Source organism: Myotis davidii, unplaced genomic scaffold (genome assembly GCF_000327345.1).
Source record: "Myotis davidii unplaced genomic scaffold, ASM32734v1 scaffold94, whole genome shotgun sequence".
Lineage (NCBI taxonomy): Eukaryota > Metazoa > Chordata > Mammalia > Chiroptera > Vespertilionidae > Myotis > Myotis davidii.
In genome coordinates, this window is record NW_006285313.1 from 2,382,124 (window position 1) to 2,395,332 (window position 13,209).

Consider the following 13,209-nt stretch of genomic DNA (forward strand, 5'->3'; position numbering starts at 1 on the left):
TATTAATGAAGTAAATGCTGTAAATTTAGCATCTGACGTTTAGCATGGGGAGTATAGGAACTGGGTTGATAAAAATAAGATTACAGAGAAATGCATTGGGCACCACTGGTTAAGGGACTACTATATGCCAGTCACTGAGATGTGTTAACAGTAAGGGGAGCTGAGGAAGTTACATTGTATTACCTAGAGGGGCAGGCATAATTTATGTAAATGCTTGTTACTGTCCCAATCACCAGATCGCAGATGTATGGTCCGGACTGGACTGTTCCAGTCATTCTTTTCCGCTTCGAGCTGCTCACTGAGATTATGGAGGACCGCTGAGCATTTGAATCTGTAGTCACCTCAGCTACTTGGGATTGGTCTGATGCCCATAACTCCTGTGAGATGTCCAGACTGAGCATGAGTCAGTATGTACCTGGAGCAGGGTATTCCCTGACTGTTCGAGGATAGGCGCTGATATTGTTCCTGTAGTTTCTTCCTAGATGTAGCCACGTCTTCTTTGTTCAAGGAATTACAGACAGAAAGCTTTTCATTCCTGTACCAGGACAAAGTAAAGTTTAGGAATCTGTTATTTAATTATATAAGTGTAAAAAGTACTTTGAAGTTAGCTGGAGGATTCCCTAGCAAGGTTGTTAGGAATAAGAGGGATAGAATTGAGACTAGAAATTGTCCTAATAAAGGACTAGAGAGGAATTATATCTATAAATATTCCTGGGTTTGATATCACACCTTATGCAAAGAGAAATTACAATTGTTTCCTTGTTTCTTGCATGGATTTTACAAAAACTATTTGTCCTTTCCCCCCTTTTCTGGTTTACAGGTGCTACCTTTACTGACTGGTTTACTTCCTATGTCAACAGTGTTGTGTCAGGTGGCTTCCCGATCATCAGAGACCAAATTTTCAGGTATTTCACTTGGGGCTTTTTGGAATGGAATGATTGTAATAAGCAAAAATCATCAGTTACAGATCATGAGATGAAGTTTCCCAGGAAGGTTAATAACAGAACCTCTCGTCATCAGAAATCTATTCTATTCTCATTTTAAGGCCAAAATATCCAAACACTTGAACAGCCAGTATTTTTCTTATTTTGAAGAATCAAAAGAAAAAAACTAATTTGATGTCGAAATTATGGCTTTATAGTATTTATATAGTTTCTGTTTGCCAATTAGTAGATTTAGTATGAATAGCAAGTTAGTAACTATTAACTCCTAGCAAATATTTATTATCTCTAAATGGAATATCTAGATATTATAGATAGTATTAGAGGTCATATTGGCTTATAGTAGCCTGGTTGGCAGAAATGATAGATTAAATATACATTAGAGGCCCCTATAATAATATACTGATACATTTTTATTATCAGAACCACTGTTCGTAGGTATAGTTGGGTTTTCAGATGGTCCCCTAAATTTCAACTCTGAAAATGGAGATAGACTCTTTTTAGTTTCCAAGTAAATTACTTTACTGCTCCTATCACTGATCTGGAGTCTTGAAAGCTTTCTGGTTTGCTTATGATTTCTAGTTTTCTTCTAAGCTTAATAGGACTATACCTTTCAAATCTCAACTGTGATTTAAATTTTCAATCCTAAGCTATTTTGCATTGTATCTTTAAACGCTTTATCTTCTAGAATTGAGGTTAGTTGACTAAAAAATGTTTAATTTTTTAATTTCCTAGATATGTTCATGATCCAGAGTGTGTAGCAACAACTGGAGATATTACCGTTTCAGTTTCCACGTCGTTTCTGCCAGAACTTAGCTCTGTACATCCCCCCCACTATTTCTTCACATACCGAATCAGGTGAGAATTTCAAAGGGTCGCCTTTCAGTTAGTAATGGGCTATATCCTCTGGATGAGTTATTATTGTCCCATATGATATAAGATATAAAACACACTTTGAAAGGCAGCTTCTTGCTGATACAGAGGAAGGTGGGTAACAAAGTTTCTACAGTATAGTCAGGTTTTTTTCCCTGCTTTTACTTTTATTTGTATTTATTGATGCTGAATTTACTCTGGGGCCATACATTTTTGTTTCCCCAGTGTCTTCTGGGATATTTTTCTGGTGTAGGAACAAGCTGCTCTTTTTCAGTAGGATCATCTCAGTGTGGCAGGGAGAGCTTATGTGTAATCTGCCCACAAGCGCTGTAAATTCTGCTCCACGTACCTAGATGTGCTCAAAGACCAGAGAATCTACATCTGCACCCTTAAGTTCAGCATAACTTCTGCATTTTTAAACATTTGTAGCAAAATCCAGCACTTCTTGGCCATGGACCCCGTGTGCAGCCCCACTGTTTGGCCTGGGCACACCTACTAACTCCACCATTGTAATGACAGAATGGCACACATTGCTTCTGTAAAGCGACATACTTGGTGGCTTTTAAAATATGCATACCTTTGGTGGCGTGAGCAGTTTTCACGAGTATTATTAACATGAACATGAAGATTTTAACCTTGATTTGCATGATTTTGTGGGGGTTTTTTGGGTCAAGTGACTACTGAACCATTTTCAAAGGTCACTTCGGGCTGCTTATGGGAAGAGTGAGTACAATATAGTTTGTAAAATACCTTGAGTTTATATTAACTCCTAAGTTGTTTCTTGTAAATACAAGTATTGTGCCAGGTACTTTTCAAGGTGGACCACTAGGTTATAATCATATGGAAAGGTCAGAATTAGAGTTGTAATGTTTTCGGAAAGCTACCAAATTGCCCAAGGTAATATCATGTTTTTAAAATGTAATTTGGTCTGTGTATGTTCAATTAAAAGTCTAGTACATATTTATTGAGTGCTGCCTGGATATCAAACAGGGTGTTGAGCCCTGGATTTGGTGAAATAAAAAATAAATATTACCTAGTAAATTCACTCTAATTAGAAATATTCTCTGCTATGACATGAAGACAACTTTGATCAAAGGGACTAAGGATACTTTGTCTTTAGATATATTTTTATATACTTTATGATTTTTATATACTTTATGATGTTATATATAGGAATGTATACTTACCAGAAGCATCATAGAATTTTAGTATTGTATGTAGCCTTTGACGTGTCTAGTTACACATGCACAGATGTTTGTTGTTTAATTTAGATCTTGCCTAGGACTGAGACATGCGTAATTAATGATACCTACATATGCTTGTAGAGTACTCAAAATGAAAATAAGAGACCGAAGATTCCCAGAGGAAGGGGGGAAATAATAGTATTGGGAAGCAGAGTTAAGGTGATCCCGGTAACTGAGTAGTGACATTTCGCTTTGAGCTTTGTATATAGAAGCTAATGGAGAAAAGGGAAATGGGTTGCATAGCCTTGTAGTGAATAACAGACTCAGTTTTTTAGAACAGAAGTTTTTCATGGCACTGTATTCTAGAAAGCGTTTCCCACACTGATCTTTATTTGAAAACAAAAGAGTGTTGTAAGCATGGAGTTTGTGAATTTTCATGTTGCCCTTTCTGTTGTTGATCCTCACTGAAATCAGGCGCGGAAGTTGAATGAAAGTATTCTCTTGGGGGAGTTAGCTAATTGGGCCAATATCTTTGAGAACTTCCGGAAATAGATGATGAACACAGACTTTGGGGTGTGTTTCTTAACTTCCTTTGGAAATTCCCTTTATGTTCTTTTTTATTTTTTTTAAATCAAGATTTTTAAAAAAATATATTTTATTGATTTTTTACAGAGAGGAAGGGAGAGGGATAGAGAGTTAGAAACATCGATGAGAGAGAAACATCAATCAGCTGCCTCCTGCACACCCCCTTCTGGGGATGTGCCTGCAACCAAGGTACATGCCCTTGACCGGAATCGAACCTGGAACCCTTCAGTCCACAGGCCCGATGCTCTATCCACTGAGCCAAACCGGTTAGGGCTCCCTTTATGTTCTTAACCCAAATGTTGTAGCTCTTAAACAAAAGAAACAAAAAAAGGCCTGATTTGTGTCTCTACTGCCCCGTTTCCTTCTCCAGGATTGAAATGTCAAAGGATGCACTTCCTGAGAAGGCTTGTCAGTTGGACAGTCGCTATTGGAGAATAACAAATGCTAAAGGTGATGTAGAAGAAGTTCAAGGACCTGGAGTAGTTGGTATGTAATGCAAGATTTAGTTTATACATCAGTTGCATCTAAGAACTTTTGGAGAGCATATATGTGGCACAGCTTAGAAATGCATGATGATGTTGGTGGTTATGACTGCATCTTTTTAATAGCTGTGTTTACAATGTGAAAGGTATCATAGATTCTGGGTTTCTCCTAACTACAGTACTTTGCTTCACAAATATAATGTGTAAATGTCATTCTATCAGTTTAGTACCTTTAAAAAGAACTTTTCTAAAATTATAGCACAGGGATTGAGTTTACATTCTGTGAATCACCTGGGTTCCTTGCTTTTCCTTCTTAAGTTCTTTTCTTTCCCACTGAATAATTATTCATTGTAATATTTTGTAGGCATAGAGCAGAAAGAGAAAATAAATTTTATATCTGTCATCTTTTGCAATTTAAGGGAGAAATGTTAAAATTAATAACAGATTTTTTTGTTTGTGGATTTCAATAATCTCTAGCTTGATTTCCATTGACATTGTAATTATCTTAAGTTTGTGAACCCTTAGACTCTTCAGATTTTGTATTAGTGCTTCAGAAAAATAACATTATTTAAGCTGTGTACTTCTGTTATTGGTCCTAAGCATGTACAGAATTCAGTTTAGATTAAAGTTGCTCTAATTTATTGCCATGAATAGAGTCATGTTCTGCATGTTTGTTTAAGGAATGTTTCCTGAATTTATTTGGGGATCTAGTGCTGAACAGTTTTATTAAAGCTGTATTTCTTTTTCAGTAATTTGGTCCCTTGGAGTAAGGACTCTCCCTTGTGACTGCCATTGTTTCTGGGCTAAATGTTTAAGCTGCATGCTCAGAATTTTATGTTTTAACCTATTGCTACTTTTAAACATTTAAATTATCCTTATCACTGTTTAAACTAGTGTCTGTGACACTTATTACCCGTGTCTTAAAGATGGTGTCTAAAATGTCTCAAAGCATTTTGAAAAAAAAAAATTCTTTTTTAATTTTGCCTTATTCTCCTAGAATTCCCCCACCCTATCCACACACCACTATAGAGAATTAGAGGGACTATCCAAAAAGTCAAAATACTCGTAATCCCATCACTATTAACATTTTGTTGTGTTTCCTTTTAGATTTTGTTTGTAATTGTGCATTTACTTTAACATAGTTTACATACTCCCGTAGAGGACATGTCTAATTTGCTGTGATGGAGAACTGAATTTTATGCTTTAGTTAATTGTTACTGTTTTCTCTGCAGGTGAATTTCCAATCATCAGCCCTGGTCGGGTGTATGAATACACAAGTTGTACCACATTTTCTACAACATCAGGATATATGGAAGGATATTATACTTTCCACTTTCTTTACTTTAAAGACAAGATCTTTAATGTCGCCATTCCCCGGTTCCATATGGCATGTCCGACATTCAGGGTGTCTATAGCTCGATTGGTAGGTTAAATTTCCTCTGGTGCTCATTTACATAACTTTTTAGAATTGACTCCACCGAGGGTCTCTGTTGATTAGCCAGACAAATAGTTTATAAATTGTGTTGCAGAGAACCCTAGGAATTTTGAGGAAGTACCTTGGGGTGGGTGGGATATGTGAACATGTTGGGGGGAGGCAGACAAGAAGTGAGGCTCTGTACTCTCCAGTCAGAGTAACTCTGCTGTTACCTGTTTTTGTTAGTTTGCTTTTAATAGCTTTATTTTTTAGAGCAGTTTTAGATTCACAGAAAAATTGAGCAGAAGGTACAGAAATTCCCCATATACCCCCTACCCCCACACAGTATTTCCCACTAGAGCGGTGTCAGTGTCACAACTATGGAGCTTACACTGACACATCATTATCACCCAAAGTCCATAAGTTACATTAGGGTTCACTCTTATTGTATATTCTATGGGTTGGGACAGATATACAATGACATGAGTCTACCATTAGTATTCTATAGAGTAATTATTCATTTTAAATATGTGTGTCGCCTAATGAGAAACACCACACTAGACCAGTTGATATCCGCTTTCTTTTATTTCATTAAGACAGGGAAAACAATTTCTTACAGTGTTTTTGCTAAAACTCCCATTTTGTAAAATAATACAAATATCCTATAGAAATTATTACAAAGGATTTAATAGGTAGACTCGTACTTTTACTAGTCTCTCTTTGGGATCATTTCCTAAGTCAACGAGGTATATTTTTTAAATCTCATTTTCAGGGTTACCTTAAGGCACGCTTAGCAGTAACCCCAATTTTACTGGCTATAAAACGATTAGAGAAAATTATGAGGCTCTAGTTATGCAATAGGAATAAAATGTGAATTGTATACCCAGAATGTAATCAAGTTGTAGGCATCAAATGTTCACCAAAACCCTCTGGCTCCTGGGTGACCCTGATGGGAGGCTCTCACATAAGTCTGGGAAGATGGACATGATATGAAGCTGACCCAGAGTTGACACATTCACAACTCCAATTTGTAGAAGGAAGGATGAGGAGGAGACTTAGGCCTTCATGCTTGTGGTATGTCTGTGGAAAACAGTCTACAGGCTGCGTTTGGAAGTGAAGTTTTGCTTCCCTCCCAATGGAGCAGTGCTTCCTACTGTTCATTTCCAGTTCTAGGAATCTGCTACTTATGGCAGTCTCCATGTTGGCCAGCCCAAATTCTGTATGAGATTGTAATTATCCTTAAATGTTTTAGATAATTTATCAGTGAAGTCATCTGGGGCTGGAATATGCTTTGTGCAAACGTTTTAAAATATTAATTTCTTTAATATTTATATTTTCTGTTTATTGTCCACTTTTGCTAATTTGTGTCTTTTAAGGAATTTGTCCATTTTGTCTAAATGCTGAATTAATAGGCATAAAGCTACCTAAATATTGATAATCCTTTTAATGGCTGGAAAAGATATAGTCATATGTCCTCTTTTGTTCTTCATATTGGTAATTTATATCTTTTGTTCATCAGTTTAGCTAGGGGGTTATCACTTTTATTGATCACTTAAAGGAACAATTTTTTCTTCACTGATTTTCTCTATTGTTTCCTCATTTCTATTTTCATTGATTTCTACAGTTATCTTTATTTCTCCTTATTTTGGGTTTAATTTGCTTCCCCGCCCGCCCCCAGCTTCTTAAGGTAGAAGTTTAAATTATTGATTTTAGACCTTCTCTGTAAGCACTGTTTTAGCTACATTTCATAAATTCTGACATTATGTTTTCATTACCATTTGATTCAAAATATTCTCAGATTTTCTTGTAATTTAGTTTTGATCAATGACTTTTCTAGAAATGTGTTAATTCCCAGACATTTGGAGATTTTCTAGTTATCTTTGGGTTGTTGATTTTTAATTTTGTTATGTTTAGAGAACTCATTGTGTATAATTTCAATCCTTTTAAATGTTTTATGGCCCAGAATTATGGTCTATCTTGGTAAATATTTGTGTATTTGAAAAGAATGTATATTTTGTTATTTTGGGGAATATTATTCTATAAATGATAGGTTGAACTGGGTTGATTGTTTTTTAAGTCTTTTATATATTTACTGATCTTTTTTTTTTTTTGGTCTTTATTCTCTGAGAGATGATTGTTGTAATCTCCAGTTATAATTAAGTTTTGTCTCCTTCTCTTTAATCCTACCAGATTTGCTTCATGCATTTTGACGCTCTATAATTATGTGCAAATATACTTAGGATTGTGCCGTCTTTTTAATGAACTGGTTATTTTATTGTTATAAAATCTTTATCTCTGAAAATGCTCCTGTCCTAAAGTTGCCACTATTCCTGACATAAAATGCAGAGTGCTGAGATTTCTTGGCGCAGGTAGTTACTATTGGGTCAACTTGATCCCGTTGAGGCTTTTTAAAATGTTAGGGTGGGTATAAAGTAGTCTTTACTTAAGGACAGTCATTTCAAACTTTTTGGTCTCATGACCCCCTTAAGCTTTGAAAAGTTATTGGAGATTCCTCAAAAAATTAAAAATGGAACTAAACCCTATGACCCAGCAATTCCACCTTTGCGTATTTATTCAAAGAAATAAAAGACACTAGTTCAAAAAAATCTATGCACCCCTATGTTCATTGCAGTGTTACTTACAATAGCCAAACTATGGAAGCAACCTAGGTGTCCATACATAGACGAACAGATAATGAATATGTGTGTGTGTGTGTCACCAGTGGGACATCCTTAGCGCTGCCACGGAGGCGGGAGAGGCTCCCACCACCGCCACAGTGCTCACCAGTCATGAGCTGGCTTCTGACTGAGCGGCGCTTCCCTTGTGGGAGTGCACTGATCACCAGGGGGCAGCTCCTGCGTTAAGCATCTTCCCCCTGGTGGTTAGTGCGCATCATAGCGACTGGTTGTTCTGCCTTTTGGTTGATTTGCATATTAGCCTTTTAGTATATAGGATATAGGATTACTCAGCAATAAAAAAGAATGAAATCTTGCCATTTGCAACAACATGGATGGACCTAGAGGATATTATGCTAAGTGAAATAAGTCAGATAGAGAAAGACAAATGTCATATAATTCCACTTGTATATGGAATCTAAAAACAAAACAAATGAACAAATAAAACTAAACACAAACTCATAGATACATAGTGACCAAAGGGGTGAGGGGTGGGAGAATGAGCAAAAAGGTGAAGTGATTAAGAAGTACAAACTGCCAGTTATAAAATAAGTCACAAGTGCAGCATAGAGTATATAGTCAATGATATTGTAATAACTATGTGTGATGACAAAACGGTTACTAGATTTATTGTGGTGGTCACTTCATAATGTGTGTGTATATATACATATATATATGTCTAATCACAATGTTGTATACCTGAAGCTAATATAAAATTGTATGTCATCTATAATTAAAAGAAAGTTATGAGGACTCCAAAGAACTCTTGCTTATGTGGGTTATATTGATATTTATCATGTTAGAAATTAAAACTGAGAAGTTTTATAATACTCATTTTTTAAAGTTTAAATTTTTTAAATTTATAATTTAAAATTATAATAATAAACTCATTACATGTTCAACCCTCTCTTAACTATGTTCTTACTTATTTAGAGTTCTAGTGGCTTCCCAATGACAAATAATAATGTAAAATCTTTACCTGCCTTGTGGAAAATGTTTTTTTTCTATCAGGGATGAGAAAACAATAAAAAGGAATGAAAATTCTGGACTTGTTTTCTAATCAACATGAAGAGGCAGTGGGGGGCGGGGGTTGTACGTGTGTTTACCTTTCCTGTTTAAATATTCATTTTTTAAAATATTTTTTTTATTGACTTTTAGAGAGGAAGGGAGAGAGAAATAATGCGAGAGCAAAACATTGATCGGCTGCCTCCTGCATACCCCCTACCAGGGATCGAGCCCACAACCTGGGCATGTGCCCTGACCAGAAATCGAACCAGCAACCTTTTGGTGTACAGGACGACGCCCAGCCAACCGATCCACACTAGCCAGGGAGAATAGTAGTTTTCTGGATATGGAAATTGAATTGTTCTCCTTTTGTGTGCTTTAACAATATAATTTAACAATATAATTAATTGGGAGATTTAATCTTTTCTTTTGCCTGAATGCCACTTTAAAATGTACTTTTGGTTGGTCTTTTCTTGGTCTAGGTAGTTTATTGTTTTTTTTAGACTCTTTAGAGGTTCCTACTGCTGATTTATTTTCATTTTTGTCTGTGTTCCTCTTTCTATCTGCTGTTCGGTATGTACAATTTTATTTGTGATCATCAGCAGTCCTCTTTAGCCACATTGATTTTCTTTAACAGTTTTTGTTTTCTTCTTCATTAAGATAATAATCATACTACCTGAATTTAATGTTTCATAATTTTTTTAATCCTTCCCTCCTTCCCTGGTCCCTTTTTCCCCCTCTTCTCAAGTCCCTTTTGGACCTGCTATTGGATTTCAAAGTCTTCATTCCCTAGATTTAAAGAAATATCCAGAGATTAAAATAATGGATTATCTTATATTTACATATCTTTGATTGTTATTGTTTGTGTTATAATAAATCCCAGTGACTATTCCTTTGACAAATCCTAAAAGACAATACCTTTCTCCCACATCAGTAAATTTGTTCACTCAACAAATATTTACTGAGTACCTACCAGGTGCTGGGGAAAATGTAGTGAACAATACAATTAAAATCTCTGCCTTGGAATTTACATTCTAGTTGGAATAGACAAAGGTTAGCCAATAAATACCATATGCTTAGGTCAAGTAGTAATATGTGCACTGGAGAACAATCAGAATAAAGGGGATAAAGGGTGTCCTGTTGAGTTGTATAACATAAAGGTGTATCAAGAAAGGCTTCTGTGACATTTGAGTTGAGACTGAAAAGAAGTAGAAGGAGCCCTTGGATGTATGGGTGAAGGGCGTTCCAAGCTAAAGAACAGCAAGTGCAAAAGTCCCGACCCACGAATGTGCCTGGTATGTTTGAAGAACTGCCAGGAGGCCAGTGTCCTGGAGGGTGGGAAGTGGGGGCAGAGTGGATGGAGATGAGATCAGAAGGGTAGAGAGGGTGCTGCATCATGATATGTCACAAAAGCCTTGGTTGAAAGACCGTCGCTGACCCACATCCAAAGTTTCCCAACATTCCGCACATTACCAAGTAAGATCTCCTTGCTGTTCAGAATTCTGTTCGATATGGCGGCTCCTCTCATTGGGTCTTCAAAAGTGAGAAAGTTGACAGCAAAATAAGTCATGATTGATAGAGGAAGCACTGCTTAAGAGGAAGTTTGCAGGTGATGTTAAGCTATCGCACAGTTAACGTCACCATTGCCCTATGCTGAGAGCCTCCGACAAGTTAATGTACAAGTAGAAGCTACCAATGGTGGTTGAATGGAAATGGTGTGTCTTTATGGTAGGAGCTCAATAGAAATCATAGACCTCTTGTTGACAGTACATAAAAAGTACCAGTAGAGGTCATGTCATACCTTGTTAATATGTTCACATCTTTTCTGTAAGCATGTAGATTAAAAATGGTTGCTGAAACCACTAATATGATAAATTCAGTAAAATTTTATTTTGAGTTGCTAGGAGTGGTCTGTTTGCTACATTGTATCTGAATAACAACTACCATGTAAAAATAAGTACTATATTAATGAAATATATTTACCATGAAAACTACATTGAGCATTTTAAAACATGTAATAGGATATACACTGGAATCAGTATGTGCATTATGGAAATGTGCTGTTCATGTCTGTAAAGATTCATATTTGGCATGTCTGGCCATTCAGAGTCTAGATAAATGAGATATTTGCATTAAATAAGTTGAAAAAACTGATGGAAGTTTTTATCAAAAGACTGTTTTCTCTTTCAAGGAATTGGGTCCTGATGAATATGAAGAGATGGAAGATGCAGAAGAGGAGGAAGACGACGATGATTCGGCAGATATGGAGGAATCTGATGAGGAAGACGAGGAGGCAAGGCCCCGGAGACTCTTTGACGTCCCCATTCGCAGGCGCCGCTACTCTCGCCTTTTTTAGCAAAACTCCGCTAATGGGAGCACTGGAATGAATCCAGCCCGTCAAACAGATTTCTCAATAATGTAAATAACTAAATTGTCCTCAGCATTATAGCAAGAAAACTAGCATGAAATATTGTTCCAGGCCCTGGGTTCTATGCAACTGATTCTTAATTAGGAATTGGATTGTTTGCGTTTACTTTATATGTTTTGGGGCAGAGGAGGAAGTGAAATCTTTTTTTTCTCTCCTAGAAGTCAATGGGGGAATAGTTCTCTAGCTAAGGAATGGCTATCTCTTTGTTTAAACATTTTATACTTATAAAAATGTGGAAGTGGAAAGGAATTGTTTTGAAGATTTAAATATAGCAGAAATACCTACCCAAGGATAGAAACTGACGAAAAATTCTGTGAAACGATTTCTTGCAGTTGTGAGTTATTTAGAAATGAACATAATTTGTAATTAGGCTAATCCATTTAGTGGTTCCTATATATTTTGTACTCACAGGGAACTAATTGACTAAATAGCTTGAATGCTGGTTGTTTTGTCCTTTCTTAGACAATCTGCCCTTGAATTTAAAATTTGTATTACTATAACCTTGAATTTAAAGTCTTTATCACTATAACCTTGACTTTGAATTTAGTCTTCAACTCTCCCACCCTTGAATTTAATTTAAAATCTTCAACACCGCAACCTGGAATTTAATTTAAAGTCATCAACATTAATAACTTTATCGTATTGTTCACAGATGCATCATTTTTGAAATGTAGAGTGTAAAAGTATGTATTGTGTTTATTAACAAAAAGTTCTTCACAGTGTCTCATGTCGTCTACATTTGTAAATACTGCTTCTGTTTGTTTCTCCTTTATACAGTTGACTGTCTTTGTGATTAGTGACATGAATTTTATGTTGAGATTAAGTATGTTTTTCTGAAACATGAAATTTTTTTGTAATTATATAATTGGAAGTTTGGAATGAAGTTCTCCAAGTGTCAAAAACTCACATTTTGAAAACAAATTTTGGTTCTGCTGCTGTATTTTGTATAATTGCCTATTTTCCATGAACTAATATTAGTAGCTTTTGTTCTTAAGGTGGAAGAGGAGAGGGAAACTGTTGGCCTGTTGCTAGAGGCCCATTCAAAAACCACCCTTCCTGGCTTTACCCTGTCAGGCGCCCCTCTTTCCATTTTTCCCAGGAACAGCTCTTTTGTAGAGAAAACTGTAGGAAGAGGGAGGTGTGTAGACAGGGTGAAGCAGCTGCTATCAGAGACCATGAAGTCAAGCTTACCCTTTCACACTGGCACATGTCAAAATGTTCTGAAATGGAGTGAGTAGTTTTTCCTGTTTATTTTTTTAGAGTATTATCTGGTTGCTAAATCCTTCTATTATGCCTATCCTTTTCTTTTTAATCAACCCACTGATTTTTAAAATTTTATTTTTATTGTTGACACTCTTGCAGATGTCAATAAAAGGGTAATATGCTAATTAGACTGGGAGACCGTCCGGAGGTCCTTCTGGACAAAGCCATGGTGGCTGGGGCCAAGGCAGAGGTGGTTAGGGACAATCAGGCAGGCAGGGAGATAAGCAGTTATGTGCCTAATCCCTTTACCTTCTTTCATTCAGTCCCCTCACCCCCACCCCTCGGACAGCTGTCAGTGTTTCATGTAGCCATGCCTCCGTTTCTATTTTGTCAGTTCATTTTGTTCGCGAGATTCCACA

At 36.4% G+C, this 13,209-nt stretch overlaps 1 protein-coding gene across 1 annotated transcript in view; it reads left to right on the plus strand.

Moving 5' to 3' along the window:
• The window catches only part of FBXO3 (F-box protein 3), a gene marked incomplete at its 5' end in the record, with an annotated part of 49,005 nt that extends 36,482 nt beyond the window's left edge, over positions 1-12,523 (plus strand). Inside the window, 5 exons of the mRNA XM_006756122.2 lie at positions 821-905; positions 1,677-1,799; positions 3,954-4,069; positions 5,298-5,488; positions 11,351-12,523. Coding sequence (XP_006756185.2) covers positions 821-905; positions 1,677-1,799; positions 3,954-4,069; positions 5,298-5,488; positions 11,351-11,515 — 680 coding nt within the window. The remainder of the gene's footprint in view (positions 1-820; positions 906-1,676; positions 1,800-3,953; positions 4,070-5,297; positions 5,489-11,350) is intronic.
• Positions 12,524-13,209: the final 686 nt, after the last annotated feature.